Source organism: Phoca vitulina, unplaced genomic scaffold (assembly GCF_004348235.1).
Source record: "Phoca vitulina isolate PV1807 unplaced genomic scaffold, GSC_HSeal_1.0 scaffold115, whole genome shotgun sequence".
Lineage (NCBI taxonomy): Eukaryota > Metazoa > Chordata > Mammalia > Carnivora > Phocidae > Phoca > Phoca vitulina.
In genome coordinates this window covers 377,386-399,423 of record NW_022589818.1, presented here as the reverse complement: position 1 = coordinate 399,423, position 22,038 = coordinate 377,386, and the positions used below count along the sequence as shown (strand labels likewise).

General features: G+C 58.0%; 2 protein-coding genes across 6 annotated transcripts in view; both read left to right on the top strand.

Annotated features, from left to right (window-relative positions):
- Positions 1-418: 418 nt before the first annotated feature.
- Positions 419-5,088, top strand: HAPLN2 (hyaluronan and proteoglycan link protein 2). 5 transcript variants are annotated; one of them, XM_032398415.1, is made up of 8 exons: positions 419-564; positions 687-783; positions 1,123-1,181; positions 3,055-3,166; positions 3,568-3,735; positions 3,890-4,006; positions 4,133-4,315; positions 4,583-5,088. In XM_032398415.1, the coding sequence occupies exons 4-8, from the start codon at positions 3,079-3,081 to the stop codon at positions 4,861-4,863; spliced, it is 837 nt and encodes a 278-aa protein (XP_032254306.1). In that variant the 5' UTR covers positions 419-564; positions 687-783; positions 1,123-1,181; positions 3,055-3,078; the 3' UTR covers positions 4,864-5,088. The 5 variants fall into 5 exon arrangements, with proteins under 5 accessions (XP_032254306.1, XP_032254302.1, XP_032254303.1 ...); XM_032398411.1 differs by having other exon boundaries at positions 3,382-3,735; XM_032398412.1 differs by lacking the exon at positions 1,123-1,181 and having other exon boundaries at positions 3,382-3,735.
- A 10,856-nt stretch (positions 5,089-15,944) lies between these two features.
- The window catches only part of BCAN (brevican), a 17,154-nt gene continuing 11,060 nt past the window's right edge, over positions 15,945-22,038 (top strand). Inside the window, 4 exon segments of the mRNA XM_032398334.1 lie at positions 15,945-16,659; positions 20,453-20,562; positions 21,147-21,521; positions 21,821-21,995. Coding sequence (XP_032254225.1) covers positions 20,472-20,562; positions 21,147-21,521; positions 21,821-21,995 — 641 coding nt within the window. The 5' untranslated portion in view covers positions 15,945-16,659; positions 20,453-20,471.

Here is a 22,038-nt window from a genome sequence, read left to right as displayed (position 1 = left end):
TCCCATTTTCCTCCCAGGCACAGAGACCCCTCCTTGTTGCCAAGCTGCCTGCGGTCTCTCCCACTGCAATTCCAAGCACACACTCTGCCCTCCGCGGAGCCCGGCCATCCCTGGCCTCACACCAAATCTCTCCCGAGGCTTGAAGCTTGAGGATGGAAGGGGCCCCATTTCAACCTTCTCACCAACCAGCCCCCCCCCCCACTCTCTTTTCCCTGGGGATGTCCATCCTGTTCGGAGCCTGCCCCCACCTAGGCCCTTTTTCCGGTGGTGTGTGCCAGCCGGTCCTGCATCCCACATCCCCAGCTGTTGACATTTCGTTGCCTTTGCCCACAGGATAAAGAAAGGGCCCCTGTTATTCAACAATAGGGGGAAAGACAGAGACAATGAGAAATTGTGCTTCCGATGGGGTGGGGCCAGAAAAGGAAAGGACAGGCAGACGGACAGACAGGGGGCTGGACAGAAGGGGTCCGCTTTCTTGAAGCCGCTGGAGGTCCTGGAAGTCTGGTTCCCACCTTGAGAGCCTCTTCCCACAGGCAATGCACACCCAGGCTCCGGAGGACAGAGGTGAGGACTCTGTGGGGCAAGGGGAGGGCGTGCTGCTTGGATGAGGCCCATGTGGAAACGCAGAGACCGCGGGAGCTTGACCATGGGTCTGTGAGCTCATCCGCAGTCATCCTCACGCACAGCGGCCCAACGTCTTCATACCCACCAGTCCGTCTGCTCCTTCTCTGGGCCAAGAACATCTAGAAGAAGCCAGGCACCCCACCCTCCACATTCCTCCAGGTAATCTTTCCCGGGTGCCTCCTTCACTCCACCCCCTCGGGGGTCCCCACCCCTGGCCCCAAGTGCCACATCTTCCCCAGGCCCAGGACAGTGAGCAGTGCAGACGTAGTGCTGGGCCACGGGCTGGACACCAGTCACTTAGCCTGGCTTGGTGGACCGACAGGTGGAAAAGTTTTCTCAGCGCCTTGGCTGCTTCTGTGAGCTCAGGGCAGAAGCCTCTCCTCAAAGGTGCAAAAGGAGAGACCCCATTGATCAGGTGCCCAAGTCCCAGGGCTCTAAGGTGCTTGGACCTGCCTGGGGCCCAGGCACCTCCTTCACTGGAACCTCTTCCTGGAGCAGGGCAAAAGGCAGCCAGTCCCTGTCGCTCCCATCTCTGTGAAGAGACCGGCTTCTAACAGGTAGGCACTGGGGGCTGTTGGCTTTCTCATTCTCTGCAAGGGCTACAAAGAGGGTATGTGTGTGTCTGCTCCGAAATGCAGAAATACAGCCCAGCGGTTAAGAAGGAGCTTGAACCTGCGGTCAAATCCGGGTTCAGATCCCAGCAAACCTTCCTCTTACTAGCTGTGTGACCTCACTCAAGTCTCCTATAATTTGTACAACTTTAAGCGGGAGTAAAAGGGACGCGTAATCACTCCCACCTCACGTCCTTGCTGAGAGGAGTAAATACAAGATACACGTGGGAAGTGCTGGGGCGGTCTCACGCAGGTCTCCTGGTGGGTGTCCCCCCCACCCCCCGCCGCCACTCTTCTCACCAGGCCGGCGGGCACAGGTGCACAGGGCGCGTCCCCGCCCAGGTACCTGCCCTCTAGCGGCCGGGAAGCCCTCGGAGCCCAGCCCCCATTTCTCCCGGGGCAAGCGGGGCGTGGCCTTCAGTTGCAGGAAGAGGAGCTCAGCCCCTTGGCTTCCGACTCTCCCCAAGTCCCAGCTCACCTTCCCAGAATCCTTAGTGCGGGCTCATTCACTAACATGCACACACGTTTATTTAGCACCTACTGTGTGCCAGAAGCTATGCTGGGTGCTGCAGATAATAGCTAACACGTACATGGCACTTACTACACACCATACACGATTTTAAGCATTTTACGCGTGTTCCTTCGGTGAGATAGGTGGGAATTATTATCCACATGTTTACTGATGAGGACACTGAGGAAGAGAGAAGTAAATAACTCGTTCAAAGTCATGCAATTAGCACTTGGAAGAATCAGGGTTAGAAAACGAGTAAAGCTAGGTTAAGGTGTCCTCAGCCCTATTTTTAAAAAATGGTCAAGTTGATAAAGAACAGATAACAATAAAGAAGGGAAAAATCGGGGGGCGCCTGGTTGAATCAGTCTGCAGAGCCTGCGACTCTTGATTTCAGGGTCGTGAGTTCGAGCCCCACATTGGGCATGGAGTCTACTTAATAAAATAAAGAAAAGACAAAGAAGGGGAAAATACACTACTGGAATAGAAAACTGTGTTTGGAATTAGTTCTATAACTGAAATCACCGGAAGCCTCCCTGATGCAGTCCACAGTGCGTAGGTATTACTTGCAAATCCGCACTGCTAGTGCAGCTGCTAACAAAAGCACTTCCAAGAACGAGTGCCCAGGCCGGTGCAGCTGGGGACCCAGAAGAGCAGCTCACGGCGCACTACAGTGCGGCCAGCCAGGGAAGAGGAGGGGTTTCCCAGAGGAGGTGAGGCCGACAGTGATGCCTGGGAGAAGGAGGTGAGAGTGAATTCGGACTCTTTTGGAGCCAGAAGTCCAAGGTGTCTGGAACACAGTGCTGAGGGCGCAGCTGGTCGGAGGCAATGTGGAAGGCACAGGGAGAGGCGGGATCCCAGAGGGCCCTGCAAGCCGCGGTTAGGAGACCAGACTTTATCCTCAGGGCAAAGGGAGCCAGTGCTTTAAGCAGGAGAAGGACAAGTGTTTGCTCTGGCTCCCCTGGAGGACGGAGTTGGGAGAGGTGAGACTGCGGCGGCGGGCCGGGTGGCAGGACTCCGGAAGCTGCACCTGTGATGGGTCGGGGCGGGGAGGCGGCGCCAACTCTGGACCTGGCGTCTGAAGGGAGGGGCGGAAGGGGGACGGCCCGGGAGGCCTGGGGGAAGGGAGTTTGTTACTGCCCCTTCCCCCATCACCTTCTTTTGGCCTCTTCCAGCCCCCTGCTCTGCCCCCACGCTTTCCAGCTGGACAGTCCCCTCTAAGGGATCCCTGCTGGATGGGAGTTCATCTCCAATCCTGCTCCCTCCCCCCATTCCTAGTCCCAAGAAATGCCCACTCTTTGTGCCCTGCAGACGGCGCTGGGCTGACTCGCCATCATGCCAGGCCTGCTCAGTCTCCCAACACTCTGCCATTTCCTTCTCCTTTGGGCCTTCGCTATCTTCCACAAAGCCCTGGGGGACACAGGTAAGACCTCAGCCCCGCCCAGAATTTGGGGAACGGTGGGGGAGAGGCTCCAGGTGTGGGGAAAGTGGATGGGGCAGCTGTTGGAGGTGCTCAGGGAGGGCCATTGTTGAGTGCGCAATGGAGGAGACGGTTGGAGGAGTCTGGGGAGTAGAGTCTGAATGGGCACTTGCAGTGGGGGTCAGGGGGTTCCTGCCACTGTGGCCCCCTCTGCTCAGCACCCCACCCTGGCCCCCACTACCTCCTGCCCCCCATCCACGAGGTCATTCACTCTCGTCGTGGGGCCACGGCCACGCTGCCCTGCGTCCTGGGCGCCCCGCCTCCCAGCTACAAGGTACGCTGGAGCAAAGTGGAGCCGGGGGAGCTCCGGGAAACTCTGATCCTCATCACCAACGGCCCGCAAGCCCGGGGCTACGGGCCCCTGGGGGGTCGCGCCAGGATGCGGAGGGGGCATCGGCTGGACGCCTCCCTGGTCATCGAGGGCGTGCGCCTGGAGGACGAGGGCAGGTACCGCTGTGAGCTTATCAACGGCATCGAGGACGAGAGCGTGGCGCTGACCCTGCGCCTGGAGGGTGAGGCCCTTGGGTTCCCCGCCGCCCCCTCCTCTCCTACGGGGCTTTGGCCGCCCCAGCTCGGGTCTCCCAGGGCTCCCCCCGCCCGCCGCCGGGGTCCCCCAGCCCTCTCCCCGGTCCGCCGGCCCTCTCCAGGATGTCCGCCTCCCGCCAGGTGTGGTGTTTCCGTACCAGCCCAGCCGGGGCCGGTACCAGTTCAATTACTACGAGGCGAAACAAGCGTGCGAGGAGCAGGACGGGCGTCTGGCCACCTACGCCCAGCTGTACCAGGGTGAGCGGCCGCCCCGCGCAGCGCCCAGGCCTCTCCGGGAGGTACCCGGCCCCGCGGGGGCGAGCTCCGGTCAGGCTTCTGAGGGGACCCCTCTAACCCCGGACCCCGTCTCCCCCTGCCCGCCAGCGTGGACCGAGGGCCTGGACTGGTGCAACGCGGGCTGGCTGCTCGAGGGCTCGGTGCGCTACCCGGTGCTCACGGCGCGCGCCCCGTGCGGCGGCCCGGGGCGGCCGGGGATCCGCAGCTACGGGCCCCGCGACCGGAAGCGCGACCGCTACGACGCCTTCTGCTTCACTTCCATGACCGCAGGTGAGGACGCGGGGTGGCAGGCGGGCGGCGGAGCGGGGATGAGAGCCCGCGCCTGCGGCTCCGACGGCGACGTGGGGCGGGTCTGGAGAGCGCCGCGCGGGGCCAGATGCACGCGTCCGGAGGGGGCCCGGCCTCGCCGTCGAGACCGCGCGTGGTGCCCTCCGCCGCCGCGCCCGCCAGGCTCCCCCCTCCCCCGCCCCACTGCGACCCCGCCTCGGTCCCGGGGAGGCTTCGGCCGGGCGGGTGGTGACGCGCCCCGCTCCGCAGGCCACGTGTTCTTCGTGCCCGGGCGGCTGACGCTGTCGGAAGCGCACGCGGCGTGCAGGCGGCGCGGGGCCACGGTGGCCAAGGTCGGGCACCTCTACGCCGCCTGGAAGTTCTCGGGGCTGGACCAGTGCGACGGCGGCTGGCTGGCGGACGGCAGCGTGCGCTTCCCCATCACGTCGCCGCGGCCGCGCTGCGGGGGCCTCCCCGACCCGGGCGTGCGCAGCTTCGGCTTCCCGCGAGCCCAGCAGGCGGCCTTCGGGACCTACTGCTACTCGGAGTAGGGCCGCCGCCGTCCCCGTCCCGCAGCCCACCACGGCCGGGGGTCCCGGCGGGCCGGGCGTCGGAGGGGAGGTGGCGACGCCTGGCGGGACCTCGGACGCGCGGATCCCGCCAGGCCGGCGGCCGTTCGCGCGCTCCCGCGGCCGCTGCTGGGGGCGGACGGGCGCCCAGGGCATTAACCGACTTCTGTGCCCAGCAGCCCAGTAACTTGAGGACTTTCTGCGTCTAGTCGGAGGTGGAGGGGGGTAGGGGGGTGGGTGGAGGGGGTGGGGGTGTCTCGGGCCCAGCCGGCCGGCCGCGCGCCGAGGTAGGCGGTCAGAGGTGGGGCTCCTGCTTCGGGGGGCGAGCCTGCCGGACCGTGGGGATGGCGGGGAGGGGGCCCCACAGGTGGAGGGGGGACTGCAGGCCCCGCGGGCAGCCTAACCCGGCGTGGACGTGGGAGAACGCGGGTGCTATTGCGCCGGGGCCCACGCGGGGGCGCCACGCACCCACCTGAGACTCTGGTTCCAGTCTCCCGGAGCGCACGACAGAACCAGCAAAGATGGACCTAAACATATTTAGGAATGTGTTCATATCCTGCCAGTCTCCGGTCCTGTACAGGAGACTCAAACCACTGTTCAGCTGACGGGAGACCGACCCTGCGCAGGGAGGAGGCGACCCGCAGCCCCGCCACCGAGCCCACCGCGTGGCTGGTACCTGGTGTGCGCTCGCCACCCCCTAGGCGAGAGGGGGACGGACCAGGAGCATTAACATCTGGCTAAAGGAAACGTACCAGTAACTCAAGAGACAAGCTCAAATGCCATTAATTCGTTTTTCTTTAGTATATATGTTATTTTAATTAATTAGTTTGTTTATTCATTTTACTGTTCAAGCAATCTAACTCCACCACAACAAGCTTGGGCTGGTGCATGATTACTGGAGCAAAGGGTACGAACTTTGCTTGATACGTGTCGTGAAATTGCTTTCCAGGAGGGTTCTTGCTGTAATTGCTAAAGAGAATTCATCCCGTGGGATTTTATATAAAGGAACGAACGGCATCTTCAGTAACTCTCACCCCGCAGACGGAGAATCTGTGGCAGTTCGCAAGCTCTGCTTTCCTCTGCTTGGCTGTGGGATGCGAATATCGGCCTCCGGAGTTTGCCCCGAGGGGTAACTGAAACAATGTGTGTGCGGGGCGCCACGTGCCTGGCACACAATAGAGGTGCTTGCGAATGGTACCTGTCATAACTGATGATTATTACAGTAACACTAATGATAACAGAACATCAACAGTAATTATTGTTGGGGTTCTTCCGCTAGCCTGTAGGATTGGTTGCTGTACGGCGCTGTGTTCGTCAGGATACACTCAGCCATGCTGTGGTAACAACCTCCAAACAGCAATGGCTTAAAACAAGATCATTTCTCCCTTAGGCTACCTGTGCATCGTGGTCAACAAGGGGCTTCTTCTTATCTTAGTTATTCAGGGACCCAGGCTGACAGAGCAGCCACCATCTTCAACGCTGCCAATCACCACACCGGGAGGGAAAAGTGGAAAGAGCTCTGGGAGGTCTTACACCCGCAGTGAATAGCTGTGGCCCAGAGAGGCACCTGTCTGTTCTGTGGACAACAGTTTCTCTAGAACTAATTGCACGGCTTCGCTCAACCACAAGGGGGGCAGGAAAGAGCAACCCTGCTCAGGCGCAGAAGTAAACTGGCAACTTGCCCTGCAGGACCAGCCCCAGCTCCACCACGGGCACTGAGGGCGGCAGCCTGGATTCTGGAACATGCTGGCAGCCACCTCCTCCTCCACGGCCCTTCTGGGTTTGCTAAGTTCTGGTCTGTTATGGAGTCAGAGCCCCAGGAAGTCAAGATGCTGGGCCCCACAGCTTCCCTGAAGGAAGATGGCTTTCCTTCTGTACGATGCCCTCAACTTTGTCCAGAGACCAGATGGGAAATGGTCACAGGAACTTTCCATTTGCTGCAAAGCCTTGTTTTTCCACCCACGAAAACACATGCCCACTAATTTTTACAACTACTCTCCACACTGCTATTACAATTTTATTATTATTATTATTATGGAGAACTTCAAACATACGCAAAAAGAGAGAGACTAGGATAGTGGACCAACTTCATCATCCAGCTTGACCATTTCAAAACTCCACCCTTCTGGTTTCATGAATTCCCTCACTTGTGTTCGTTTGTGCTGGAGTATTTTAAAGCAAATCTCAGACAGCCTATTATTTCACCTGTTAATTCTCACTATGTATTTCTAACATATAGTGACTTTTAAAAATAACCATAATTCCATTATCACATCCCCCCTCAACTGACATTATCTAATATATACTTCACGATCAATTTCCCTTGAATGTCTAAAAAATATAATTTGATAGTTGATTTGCCCAAACCAGGATCCAAGTAAGGGCTATACATTGCATTTGATGAATTTTTCTTGGTTAATTTTTATTTATTTATTTTTAAAGATTTTATTTATTCATTTAGAGAGAATGAGAGAGAGTGAGCTCACGCAAACAGGTGGAGGGGCAAGAGAGAATCTCAAGCGGACTCCTCGCTGAGCACGGAGCCCCAGGTGGGGCTCGATCTCGGATCCTGAGATCATGACCTGAGCCAAAATCAAGAGTTGGACGTTCAACTAACTGAGCCACCCAGGTGCCCCTTGGTTAATTTTTTTAAAAATATCTTTTAAATTGTAATACTTCTTCCTCCTTCATGTTTTCTATGCCATTTTGTTTGTTTGTTTAGGAAACTGGGTTGTTTTCCTGTCGAGTCTCCCACATTCTAGATCGGGCTGAGTGTAGCCTTGTAGTGTCATTTCACATGTTCCTCTGTCCCCTGTCATCATATTTAGAAGTTTGATTAGACGTATGTTCACTTTTTCTCCCAGGAGTATTTCATAGGTAAGACTGTATGTTTCCTCTTTCGTCACATCAGGAGGCACACGGTGTCTGGTTGTTGATGCTACGGTTGATCAGTAAATTCTGCTGCTGTCGGCCTGATCCATTCATTACAAAGTTCCTCGTTGCACCAGTTGCCTATGGCTATTGCAATGAATTACCACAAATATGATGGCTTGTGGCAACAGAAGTGTGTTCTTCTACTGGCCTGGAGGTCGGAAGTCTAAACTCCCGGTGTTGGCAGTGTGGCCCTCCGTCCGTAGATGCTGAGGAGAATTCTTCCTTACTTCTTCCTTCTTCTGGTGGCAGGCGGCATTCCTTGGTGTCTCTGGCTGCATTGCTCCTATCTCTGTCTGTCTGTGGTCACATTGCTTCCTCCTCTTTGTGTATCTGGGTCTCCTCTTCTTCTTTCCTGAGGACACTTGTCATTGGATTTACCCCACCTGGCTAATCCAGGATGATCTCATCTCAAAACCATTGACTGACTTTTGGGAATAAATTCATGTTATGAGTTACATCCACAAAGACCCTTTTTCCAAACAAGTTAACATTCACGGGTTTCAGGGATTAGGAGGTAGACATATCTTTTTGTGGCCACCACCTGACCCAGTACACCCACACCTTTTTATCTAATGGCTACTGGTGATCATTGTCTAGATGCATTATTTCATTAGGAGCACAAAATAGAGACATTCTAATTTTGTCATTCTTCCTTCCTTTATGATTAGCTGTGAACTCTTCCATAAAGAAAAATGTCCCTCATCGATGATTGTCACCCTGACTTAGATCCATTCAGGAAAGGTAGGATCAACGCCTGATTCTCTCCCATAAGTCTTAGCTAGGTACCTACGGAATGAAGGTTTGCATCCCCCCAAATCCATATGTTAAAGCCCTAATCCCCAGTGTGATGGTTTTGGACATGGGGCCTTTGGAAGGTAATCCCATGATGACAGTCTTGCCCTTATAAGAAGGGATTCGGGAGAGCTTGCTTCTCTCCCTGTGCTCCCCCACAGGTGACTCTGGTGGGAAGGCCGCCGTCTGCAGGGCAATAAGCGAGCCCTCACCAGACACCAGATCTGCTGCCCCCAGTGCTGAGAGAAATGCGTGTTTGTTGTTTAAACTTTGCAGTCCGTGGTAACTTGTTACAGCAGCCTGAGCTAAGACAGTGGGGTTCCCTAAAACCAGATGTCAAGTCAAAGCTTTCAGTATGAGCAGTTTATTTGGGGCGTCATGCTAAGAGGCTCCACTGGGGGGCTGGAGACGTGAGGCAGGAGGGGGGAGGAAGGCAAGGAAGGGTGTGAGAGAGAGCGGGCAGAGCAGCTGGTCCCGTCCTGCTGGGGAGCCCTGGAAGGCGGTGTGGAGCCTGTCCCAGAAGATCCCACCTGACGGGCAAAGACAGTGGGGTCATAGGTGTGGGCCTCCTGTCTGAAAGTTGACGGCTGCTCCAGGGAGCACTCACCCATCAGCATCGCTGGCTAGCTCAGCGCACACAGGCTCCCACGGCCAGAATACAGCCCTCAGGCAGAGTCACAGATGTCGCCATCGGCCTGTGGGGTTGGGTGCTGGAGGGTCGGGTCACAGTTGAGGTCCACCCTCCGCACTGCTCAGATCCACGTGTCCCCGTGTCCACTCTGCCCTGTCACTGAGTCCTCAGGGCGGCGGCTGGGCTGTGACCAATATCAATATTCCACATCTCCTTCCTCCACGGTTCCTCTGTTGTCTGTGGGGCTCTCACAGTAGAAAAGCCCGGACCTTCACCCCCGAGGGCCTTTCCTTCCCATGCCTTCGACTGGCCAGCATTCTGCACCCGCGGTCATGCTTCCCACCGGACATGGGCTAATCAAGAGCAAACGTCTTCGCCAGTGTAATTCTTTTCTTTGCCTGTTGGTGAATTGGCATGAGGTTCCCAAAGGGACCCAGAGGCTGCTAGCACCTTAGGTCTGGTGGTACCCTTACCGTGACCCCTGGCAGACACATCTCCCACCCTAGGGACTAGGGCTTCTGATCCTACAAAGCCTAAAGATATAGGGACAGGAAGCACGAATTCCCCTAGTGGGTCATTGGGGCTGACAGTGAGAAGCTCATGGCTCTTTCCATCCCTTGGTACCCACAATTTCTAGCCATCCGGGCTACAGCACCATATAATGGCATTGGTTCAAAGTGTAGACTGCATTTTAAAGTCCAGTGCCCTGATCCCAGATGATGTTCCCCCCAAGCTGGTATTTAGATGTGCTGTAAAGAGGCCATACCCATGTACCCCCGGGGTTGGCATCTTCGAGGTGATGTGGTATATGGCAGGGCCAATGGATGCTGCGGTCTTGGGCCCATTGTCACATTTCCTTCACTGTCAAGTGGATCCCCTTGGTTAGAGGTGATACTATGTGGGATCTCATAGGGATAAACCATTTCCTTTGTGTCCTTGGATATGGGTACTGGCCAAGGCACTTGGGCAGGGAAGGTAAATCCATATCCAGAATGTGCATAACCCCAGGAAGGAGATAGTGTTCCCCGATCCAGATTGAAAGAGGTACATTGTAGTCGACATGCTTCCCAGTGGCTGGTTGATCTCCTTGAGGGATGGGACCGCTTGAGGGCTCAGCACCCATCTGTGCTGCTCACGGGCCAAGCATCCAGCCATGGTGGTTGCTAGATCGGCCCTGGAGAGAGAGAGCCGTGCCGACTTCTATCCACTGCCATAACCACGCCATTCACCGACCTCCTGTGGGCACTGGCCCCAGGCGGGGGGCGAGGGGGAAGGGAGGGAGGGAGGACAAAGGCTGGCTGTTCTGTCCCCCTGGCTGTGAATGCTTGTGAGTGGGACTGCCATAGAACAGTGCCCGCTCCTGCAAGGCCATCCACAGCTCTCCCTCTACTTCCTTATCTCCCACCTTCCTGTCATGCCCTTTCTTGGCCTGACCAGCCAGCCAAGCCATGCGCCACTGCCCAGGAGTCCTACATACCCCTCCCCTGCAAGCTAGGGTGGCCAGCGTGCTGCTCGGAACCTCCCCCCGGTCAGCTCACATCGGTGATCAGAGTGACCCGTCCATGAAGCAGGCCTGGGCTTCTTCCTGCCCTGAAGCCTGATCACAGAGGCGCCCCGCGAGGTTACGGGGGAGCTGAGAGCAAGGCAGGGGCGCCACAGACATAGGGCCCATGGGGGTCTGGCTTCCCGCTCTCGTATTGCCGAGCCCTCTGAGCACACTCACACTCGATCACAAACGTCCCACTGGGGATCGCTGCTGTGCCCACCACGTGTGCTCGTGACTTGGTGGCTCTGAATCCCCAGATCTTGATAGGACAGTGAGGCAGGGGAGGGAAGGAATCCAATAGATCATTGAGTAAACAGTCCCAACACCTGGGACAGGTGCCAACTGTGCGCAGCTGGAGCTCAAAGCTGCTGGGAGTGAGGGGAGACCGGGGGGCTTGCCTCACACCGCTCCCACCTGAGGGGGGCTGGGGCTCTGGTCTACAGCTCCCCTTCTGCCACTGGCTGAGGCTGTTTCCAGGCCGTCAACTCCTGCGCATGTCTGACTTGCTGTCCACCTGTCCGGCAGAAGATGTCCTCAGGCAGTCAGCAGCCTTTGGTCTGTTGAGGTGACCGCTAAGGGGACACGGGTGGGCACCAACAGGGTCCGATACACCCTCTTAATCTTCACAATTGTGAGTCGGTGCCTCATCAATGTCCAAAGGTGACCGGAGATTTTCTTTTTTAGTATCATGATGAACTCTTATACTTTATAGATTTGATATGCTTTAATCTCTTGTGGTCATTATTCATTTTATTTTTGAAAATACATTGAGTACATGAACACTTATGTGTGTGCTTTATTTATTTATTTTTTTAAAGATCTTATTTATTTGTCAGGGAGAGAGCACGTGCACAAGCAGGGGGGAGGGGCAGAGGGAGAAGCAGGCTCCCCCCTGCGCAGGGAGCCTGACACGAGACTTGATACCAGGACCCTGGGATCGTGACCTGAGCCGAAGGCAGATGCTTAACCAACTGAGCCAGCCAGGCGCCCCATCATTATTCATTTTAATGCTGACATGCCATCCTGGCGGGTGGAAGTCTTCGAAAGGTGGCTACTGGGTCCTTTGGACATGAGCCTGACCTGAGTCTCAAAACTTCCTTGATTCACAAGCATGACAAGCTGTGCCTCCCCTCACTGGGGCATCTCCAAAGAGGCCTGGTTCCTGGGAGCGGAAAGTACCATTTAGAGACAACAGCCCCGCGTTACTGGGGAACAGAGGACACTCTAGGCCCCAGGAGCACTCAGCGTCACTGGGTGGGGGGCGGGGGGGGTCACTGCTTCGAAGCCTTTTCCGCAGACATAAAAATCGTGACTTCCCACTGTTATCTTCAATTCACACGAGAGATTAGCAGTTTGGCTTAACTCTCCTTTTCTCACACTGCAACTCTTCGTTCTGAACACATTCCTATAATTACTTCTTTGCTTTATCACAGTAAAGTAGTGCCTTCTGCAATACCAGTGCCAACGTTGTGATTTCTTCATGGTTCTTTTCGTTCTTAGGGATGAATAGTCAACATGCTGAGTTCGATAATCACCTGAAAGAAAATTGTTCCCTGTGGCTTGCCTCCAGCTTCACATACAATCACGGGCCCTTGTTTCACCTTGTTTTAGATTTTTAGGAATTGCATCCCTATTCTGCTTTTTTAATTTAGTCTAAAATTAATTTAATTATTCCAAATTTAACTTTATGTTTCAATTATATAATATGTTTATGTGGTTCCAATGTCAAAGCCAGAAAACAAGGGGCGCCTGGGTGGCTCCCTCAGTTGGCGTCTGCCTTCGATTCCGGTCATGATCCCAGGATCTTGGGATCGAGCTCCGCATCGCATCGGGCTCCCTGCTCAGCGGGGAGCCTGCTTCTCCCTCTCCTCCCCACTCGTGCTCTGTCGCTATCTCTGTCTCTCTCTCTCAAATAAATCAATACAATCTTAAAAAAAAACCCAGAAAACAGGATGCTGTTGCCATTTTACAGGTGAAGAGGCTCGCAGACATGAGTCACTGCCCCAGCGCTCGCTGCCCGGCTGCAGGGAGAGGGCCTGCAAGGGGCCCGCAGATGGGACGGCTTTCTCCAGGAGATTTGGATGGTCTCAGGGTTGAGCCCTCCAGTTCCTTCAGCTGTTCTTTGGGGAACAGTCTGGTGGTCCCCTCTGAACACAGGACTCTGCTCCCCTGGCAACAAGGGTCTGTCCGCTCCTGCTCAGGGGCTCCCCGAAATGCTGTTCATTCAGCCTGTAGGTCCCACCTCTGTCTCCTCGCCAGCCCCCCTCCCCGGCCACCCCCACTGGCCTTCAGCTGCAGGAGCCCTCAGAACGTTGCTGGCCCCTCGCTCGTCTGGGCCGGGGTCCTGTGCTTCCTGGCCCCTTTCAGAAGTTATCAAAGCCACCATTCTCCAGCACAGCTGTGCCGGCATCTGGAGCTGTGTGTACACAGCCCCACTCCCACGTCCCGGTGGCAGAGGATCCGGGTGCCTATCAGAGACGAACTGAGCTGCCTGGGCCCCACCTCCAAGTCTGGGAAAGTGGGGACAGGTACTCAAGCGGCCAGAAGGACAGGCTCTCCCAGTGGCCACTGTGTCTGGGCATCCAGTGAGGAAGGTCAGGGGCTAATACTGGAGGTGGGGGGAGCCAGGGACGCAAGGGTCTTGGCGGGGGGCTGGCTCTCTTTCCTTAACTTGGGTCATGGCCTCAGCGTTGGCCTGGGTACGGGCGATGGTGGGGGAGGGGGAGGGGAAGAGGCAGGAGATGGATTGTTCTCCTCCGGAGAGACTGGAAAACTCCCCAGGGCCCAGGAGGTTGGGAGGCGAGCCAGCTGGGCTGCCCCCACTCTCCCTCCTTCTCTCTCTCTCTCTCTCTCTCTGCCTCCACCATTTCTGTCCCCTGAGAGACAGCTGGGGCCCTGGCAGGAACCCTGGCCTGGGCGTCCGTCGGTCAGGAGACTTGCTTTTGGTCATGGTCAGCCAATTGCGTGCTGTGTGACCCTAGACAGTTGCTTCACCTCTGGGTCTGTCTCCTTGTCCAGAAGATACTACAGCTCCCTGAGATATTCTCCTTCTGTTCCTGGGGCAGGAAGTTCTACTTGAAATCTGACTTTAATTCTTACTGCTTCGTTTGATCCTGTTTGCTTTCAGCCAGTCCCTGAGGGTCCCTTTCTGAGACCTTGGTGAGGTCCTGGTTCTTGCCTCTTCTCAGGAAGGGATAGAAATGGGTGGTGGTGGGTGTCAAATGGCCAGGGACCAGGTGCAAGTAAAGTTCAGAAAGACAGTCCCTGACCAGCCAGTGCTAGTTAGACTGCAGTGTGAATCCTCAGAGCTGGAAATGGTGCAAGAGTCTTGGGGAGGCACTCATTGCCTCCCCCGGGAAATCCTCAGGGAACGACTCCTCTCTCAGATAATGAGCCCTCTCAGATAATAATCTATGGGGGAGTGCCCCCCAACCTCCTGGCCAGGAGATCCACGGAGATTGGGGCCTGTGTGTATGTGCACGCGTATGTGTGTGTTGGTGTGTGTGTGTGAGACTAGCAAAGGAAAAGAACTAGATTTTGCTGAGTTCGCCCATGGGCCAGTAGGATAGACATTACCCAGTGCCAGAGATACTCTGCAGCCCGTTATTGAGAAGAGGAAACAATTGCAGACAAAGGAAGCCCTTCGCAAGGTTTGGCCGATGCAGATGGCAAGCCAGGCGTTTGACCTCAGGGCCCACGCCTCCGGAGTCCCGCCTCTCATCAGTCTTTGCAGAGGCAGCTCCCTGTTCCCACACCGCGTCTGGTTTCCCACCAGGGGGCTGCCTCTTGGAACAGACGGTCTGGTACCAGCCCTGGTCCAGTCCCAGCTGCTGCTGGCCTCAGTCAAGGTCGGACTCCCCCAGGGCACCAGACTGTGTGCCCACACTTCTAGTCATGAGGGGAGGTGGCAAGGAAGGTCACTTTCTCTGTCTTTCCCCATCACAGCCAGGTTTCCCCGCGGCAAGAACGGTGGTTACATGCGAACCACCACCAGGATTGAATTTCAGCCACTTGGTTGCCTGGCTGGGCTCAGGCCCCAGGTGGAGCTGATCTCAGCCCAGGTGGGGGCAGGCTGGATCAGGCAACCGTGCTGAGACTGTCCTGGGGGAGGCGGGATCTCCTTCAGCTCGGGTTGCAAGGTCTGAGGGGAGCAAAGGGAGGTCCTGGGGCTATCAGTGCTGCTCAGATCTGCCCCAAGGCCAGATCCCCCCTCTCCACGGGAGGACTTGGTCCTAAAATAGTGCCTGGTCCATAGTGGACATTCAGTTAATATTTATGTAATGAAAGGAATAAACGGAGGTCCCTCCTTCCCCAGACTCTGCCAGGCACCTTGTTCTGTCCTTCCAGGCTCACACCCCTGCCGGGGTCATTTTATTTACTAAAGGACCCTACCACCCACCACCCCCAGGTCTCCCTATACTGTCTCTTCAGTAGATGGGTGTCCAGGGAGGGGCCAGAGTTCTACCTTTAGATCCTCAAAGATTTGGGGAGGAGTTTATTGTGAGCTTCTCAGAAGCCCTTTGGAAGCCAGTCCACAGCCCTGGGAGCAGAAGACGGGCAGCTGGGGCATCAACAGAGGGCAGTCCAGAGTCCCTACAGGAGGGAGGGACTTGGGTGCAGTCTAAACGGAAGAACAGGGACCTGTCCTGAGGATGATTTGCACTGCAGGCACCCCGCGTTACTTGGGATATTTGGGGGGTGTGCTGGAGATTATGGGGATCAAATCCCCCAACAAGCTGTCCTTGGTGCCACCACTGGTATCCAGGGGAGAGATTCCAGGCATCTGGCTGTCCTGCTCCCAAACTGTGCCAGGGGCTCTGCTTCAAGTCCCAGGAGGGAGGGGGATGAGAGGGGGAGAGGGGCAGAGAGAGCCTGGGAAAGCAGAGGGACCGAGAGGCTCTGGAGCTGGGGAGGGGGCGTCATTGGTATTCTGAGGAGTCCCCCAAGGCTGGGCAGCACTCAAGGCCCACCCCCTGGCACCAGGCGGCACATTCATCGGCAGCAGCGCTGGCCAGCGGGCCCTCTGTGTTCCTGGCAACGCCTGTGTCTTGCACATTGGTTCGCAGGACCAGTGTGCCCATTCACAGGGCCGCCCCTCCCCCACACCACGTCAGGAGAGTCCCTGACTCGCTTTGCTTAACCCGTGAATCTGCAGCCTAACCTCCATCCCTCCAGCTGCAAAGTCAGCTCCTCCTCTGTTCAGGGAGTGGGAGCACCACCAGAGACAAAACCCAATCAGAGCTTCCGACAGGGAGGTGGCTATGGTCCTTTGCACCTCATCCTGCCTCCAAAAAAGAGCTTCCCTCCTCCGTTTTTCTGCTCCCGTCATCCTTCCCCTTACTGTCCAAGTCTGAGGCCCTCCTCCTCGCCCCTTGCCCAACGGGAAGTCCCTCCGGCTGTCTAACTTCCATCCGTCCAGCTGCAACATCATCCTCCAGCTCCGCGAGCGCTCCCTCCCCGCCCCTTCTGCCCTCCCTCCCTCCCTACTCCAAGTCCCCGGCTTCTCCTCTCCAGAACGATGTCCTACTTCGCACGTCCTTGCTCTCGCTGCTGCCGCCGGGAACGGACGCAGAGGAGGCAGCGGGTCGCGTGACCTTCCCGAGCCCCCCGCGACTCCGGCCAGGGGGCGGGGGCCGCCCCGGGGAGGGGCGGGGCGGGGGTAAGAAAGGGGGTTTTGTGCGGCGCCCGGCGGCCCGGCGCTCTCTTCCGAACGTCCTGCGGGCCCGGCCTCTCCCTGCGCCCGCGCAGTGCCCGCCGCAGTCGGCTGCAGCCGCAGGACCGAGCGTGGACCCGGAGGAGAGCCGGGAGGACAGCCCGGAGGAGGCGGCAAACTTGGCGGTGCAGCACCCTCGCCCCGGCCCCCGGCCGCCTGCAGGTAGGTGAGCGCGAGCGCAGCCGGGCCGCCCGGACCCGGGAGGGAGGGAGCCGGGGGCGCCCGCCGGCAGCCCGCGGTCCGCGCCCCCGGGCCCCGCAGCCCTGGCCTCCCGCGGCGCCCCGGCCGGCTGACCAGGCCAGCCCCCGAGCGCCCGCCGCCGCCTCGGGCCCTGCCGCCCGCACCCCTCCGCCACGTGCGGCCCGACTGCGTCCCAGAGTCCGCGGGCTGATGGGAACGCCCCCCGGGTCCCCGCGGCCTCCCTGCTGCGCGCTCCCGTGCCAGCCCCCAGCCCAGACTTCCGACTTTGTGCCGGGCGGGCGGGCGGGCGGCGGGGGGAGCGGGAAGCAGCCCCTTCTGGGGGCCCCTCCCCGGAGCCCGCGGGACAGCCACAGCCGGTGGTCCGGTGGTCCCAACTCTGCCGCTCACTTGCTGTGTGACCTTGGGCAAGTTAGTTGACTTCCCTGAACCTCGGGCTTCTCATCGGTGTGAACGTATAGACAGTATTTTTCTCAAACTTAAGGTTGTCCATGGGAAGCATTTTTAAGAGGCCTGGCTCAGGTAGATGGTCAGTAACCATTAGCTGGAATTCCGGTTACCACTCCTGTTTTCCTTTCTAGCACTGCCGGTGGGCTGGGGACACCCCCCCCCCCAGGTCTTTCTATGTCCCGCTCCTAAACTCCTTTTGGAATAGCTGTGCCCACATGCTTCCAACAGGACCAAGAGATTTGCCATCAGTTTTGTTAGCACTGTTAATATCTGCATGACTTCTATTCCAGATAAAAGCAGTAAGATCAAGGGACACTCAGCCATGGCCCGCCCACCCCCACCCAGCCCTGCCCCCACAGCAGTACCAGCGCTGGATGCTAACTTGGCAGCATCCACCTCCCAGATTCTGAACTAGGAGGAGCCGCAGTGGCTTGGCTGGGATGTTAATTGTATTACTAGCTGTGCTTCCGATAAATGGGACTATTTATGGGACGCCTGTAGCTAGTCCTGCAGGCCCCGCCAATGCCTGGCTGCTGTCGGTTCGGGCTGCTGCTCCCACGGCCGCTAAGGGGACAGTGAGAGCTTTCCTCCTGCTGCCCCCGCTGGGTACTGGAGCCTGGTTCCTATAGGGCAGACCTTGGACTGCCAGCCGGGGGGGGGGGGGGGCATTCAGCATGGAGATGGTGGGTGTAGGGTGTGCGCGCACACACACACACACACACACACACACACCACCTGGTCTTAATCCTCTGTGGATTGGGCCTGCGAAGCCTGTGAGGGAGCTGGACGTCCCGGTCAGACAGGAATGATAATGTAACAAGAGGGAAGTTTCCTGAACAGCTTGGGAAACGCAAGGCAAGGGCAGAAATCCTGGAGCTGGAGCAGGAAAGAATGAGCTGGAGAGAGGGATGGTGTGGCATCAGCGGAAGGGACAGGAAGCCTGCTGATGCCGAGCTCTCTAGGTTAGAGATGGAGAGGGTGTCCTGCTCTGGAGGACGGCAGAGGGGGTGGAGGAGGCCAAGGCCCGCTCCCCACCCCAACCCCAGGTCTGAGGCTAGTGCAGGTTGAGGGGATGCCATAGTTTTCTCAGGACACCTAGCTACCCCAAGATGGAGCTGAGGCCCAAGCTCGGTGGGATTGGCAGTGGGCTGGGGGACAGTGCAGAAGCGTCTGATCATGAGAACCATATAATCCAGGCACCCTCTTGGCCCCTCTGTTCAGTGACTCCCATTCCTGGAGGTAGGGGTGGGATGACCCCCATATTCCAGTGTGGCCAGGTCTTCATCAGCCTCAGACCTTCTCCCTTCATTCCCTCACCTTCAAAACAGAGATGAAAGGGGGGTCCAGGGCGTGGGTCCCAGAGTGGCTCCAGATATATGGGTTTCTGGGCCACCTGTCGGAGAGCTGGGACCCGGGTCTGTGAGCAGCTCCAGCTCCAGCTTGAAGAGAGGGGAGGGAGGGCGCCGGAAAGGGGCCTGGCCCAGGACCTGGCCCAGCTCAAATGCAAGGCAAACGGTCTGCCCAGCGTCTGGCAGGCCCTGGCTGCTCATGCCAAATGGTCCCCCCCCCACCCCAGAAAGCAGTCCTCCCAAGGGCCCCCATGCCCAGAGCCGGTCTCAGCAGCCTCTGACCTGGCCCCATGGAGAGAGACCCTGGATGTCTGGCTCCTGTCACTCCTTCCCCCAGTCTGACCCCAAGGAAATGAAGCCCAGCCGGGGCGGGGGGAATGGAGGTGTTGTAGGTGGGAGGCATTCCAAGGAGGAACTGAGATCCCTGGGAGAATTTGGGAGAAGAGAGAAATTTCCCAGCAGCTCAGGCTCAGGAAGGGGGTAGACATGCAGGAAGGCAGAGCCTGAGAGCGCTAAGTAGATGGAGGTTGAACAATGGGCCTGGAGTGGGAACGAACCTGATCGCTAGGAAGTCTTGCCTGTAGTCTAACTTGCATCCCTCCTGCTGCACCGTTGGCCTAGTCCTTGGTAGACCTGGGTCTTCGTGCTTTTCTCCTAGCCCGACCCTTACAGATGTTGTTAGACGCCAGCTCTGCAGCCTTCCCTCCCTCAGGCACATTGGCCTGGCACCTGACTTGGCTTTGCTGGGGACCAGGGTCAGCCCTATCCCTCTCTGGGTCCCATTTCTCAATGTCACCCCCCCCATCCCTCCATTATGAAAGTGTAACTGCCTTGAGATCTTCAGAGGACTATTCTGGGTTCTCAGAGTGTCTGATAACCAAGGGCAAGAGGGACATGGCCCCTCCCATTTAGTCTCACCCTCCTTTAGCCCACCCCCCAGCCTAGGGCTGGGGTGGGGGAAGGGAGAGGCTGGATGGAGGCCAGACTGGCAGAGACAGGGGCTTTGTCCCAGCTGGTTTCTGAGCCAGGAGATCCGGTGGGAAAGCCCGTGCCAGGCAGAAAGGAAGGCTGGGAAGAAGAAGGGAGAAGGCAGCCAAGGAGGGGGTGGAGGATGCTAGGAGTAAAGAGTTTCCTTATAAGTAACAGTGGGGTAGGGCTAGAGAGAAGTTGTGCATTGCCCAGGTTCAGTCTAGGAGGCCCTCCTGGAGGAGGCTAGGTGGCTATGGTACTCAGGGAGGAAGGGATGGGAAGGGAATATTGGAGGGGTGCTGGGGGAGGGGGAGGCTCTGGGTTCAAGGAAGGAGGCTAGTGCAGGGCCCTGCGGGAAGAGCACAGGGAATTGTTTTTTGTTTTTTTTTAAAGATTTTATTTATTTATTTGACAGAGAGAGACACAGCGAGAGAGGGAACACAAGCAGGGGGAGTGGGAGAGGGAGAAGCAGGCTTCCCGCCGAGCGGAGAGCCCGACGCGGGGCTCGATTCCAGGACCCTGGGATCAAGACCTGAGCCGAAGGCAGACGCTTAACGACTGAGCCACCCAGGCGCCCCATGAGCACAGGGAATTGTTAAGTTAATAGCACCCACCACTCATGTATAAGCATTTATTGAGCCCCTATGGTGTGCCTGGTGCTGTGCATCCGTACGGGGGCTTTAGGATAGGAAGCGCTCTAAAGCCCATAGCTTCATCACAACCCAGGAGGGTTGCTGACCTTCACAAGTCAGCAAAGACCCGAAGGGGTTAAGGAACTTGCCTTAAGTCACTCAGCAAGTTGACTAGAACCCGGGTCTTGGTTCCTAGGAAGAATCCCCCAGTGGGGAGACAGGATCAGAAACAAGGGAGTTAACAGTGAGGTGGGGACAGTGGGCTTCTTGGGTGACAATATGTGCGAGTCCACATGGATGTGGTCGGGAGCCAGGGGAAGTCCATCTTGAAGTCTAACCCCGTCTTTCCTCCTCAAGTCCCTCCACCAGCCTGAGCATGGCCCTACTGTTCCTGCTCCTGCTGGCAGCCCTGGCCCTGACCCAGGGCCCTGCAGCCTCAGCTGATGCCCTGGAGGGGGACAGCTCAGGTAAGCAACCCCACTCAGAGTCACTGTCTCTGTCTCCTGCATCGCCCCTGTGGAAGGGGGTGGCCTTGGAGGACCTGAGGAGAGAGAGGATTGGGGGCACTGTGGGGAAAGGTCCGGTCTGGGACACTTGGAAATAAAGGGATGAGCTATGGGCTCTGGGTAAGGCAGGGAAAACTTGGGGGGAGGGCTGGGAAGGGACAGTAGGTGCAAGGCTGCTGATCTCTAGGGTATGGGACCAGTGGATGGGGCTGGGAGGCAGAAAGGGGTAGAGTGGGGAGAAATCCTGAAGGCGAGTCTGAGGGAAACAGAGGGGAAATTTTGAGGCCAGAGCTGGAGGACCCGGGACCAGGTTAGACCTGGGGTGGGCCCCGGGGATCCTGGGATGGCACTGGGCCACTCTTGGGAGGAACTGACTGGGAGACTTGGGGAAGGATCTGTAGAGGGTCTGGGGTGGGTCTGGGGTCCTAGAGCGGGCATGCGGGAGGGGTGGGTGGGAGGAATCCGGGCAGGCTCAGAAACCGGGTGGGACCCTGCGGACCCACACGCCAAGTTCCAGCCGGCCCCATCCACCCGCCCACCCACAGAGGACCGGGCCTTCCGCGTGCGCATCGCAGGCGACGGACCAGTGCAGGGCGTGCTGGGCGGCGCCCTCACCATCCCGTGCCACCTTCACTACCTGCGGCCACCGCCGAGCCGCCAGGCCGTGCTGGGCTCCCCGCGGGTCAAGTGGACCTTCCTGTCCGGGGGCCGTGAGGCCGAGGTGCTGGTGGCGCGGGGGCTGCGCGTCAAGGTGAGCGAGGCCTACCGGTTCCGCGTGGCGCTGCCCGCCTACCCGGCGTCACTCACCGACGTGTCCCTGGTGCTGAGCGAGCTGCGGCCCAACGACTCAGGCATCTACCGCTGCGAAGTCCAGCACGGCATTGACGACAGCAGCGATGCTGTGGAGGTCAAGGTCAAAGGTGAGGGGCAGGACAGAGAGAGGTTCCCACAGGGAGGGAGCCCTCCGTCCGAGGGGGGAAGCAAGCACACGTGGAAGGCGCTCACTGAGCTGGAAAAGGAGTGAGCAGATACAGGCCTTGGTGACCTCCGCTCTCTCTCCGGGTGGAGGAAATCCTACTCACAGTCTAGCTGAAGCCCCTCATGCTGCAGACTGAACGCAATTTGGACTTGACCCTTTGTGTGCAGGGGAGTGACAAGGAGGGTGAGGGGAGGCCAGTGGGGGGGTGGTCCTGCCTCAGGGCTCCTCTCTATCCCCCAGGGGTCGTCTTTCTCTACCGGAAAGGCTCTGCCCGCTATGCTTTCTCCTTCGTGGGGGCCCAGGAGGCCTGTGCCCGCATCGGAGCCCGCATCGCCACCCCGGAGCAGCTCTACGCTGCCTACCTCGGGGGCTATGAGCAGTGTGACGCTGGCTGGCTGTCCGACCAGACCGTGAGGTGGGTGGGGGGCTGAGGACCAGGCCGTGAGGTGGGGGGGGGC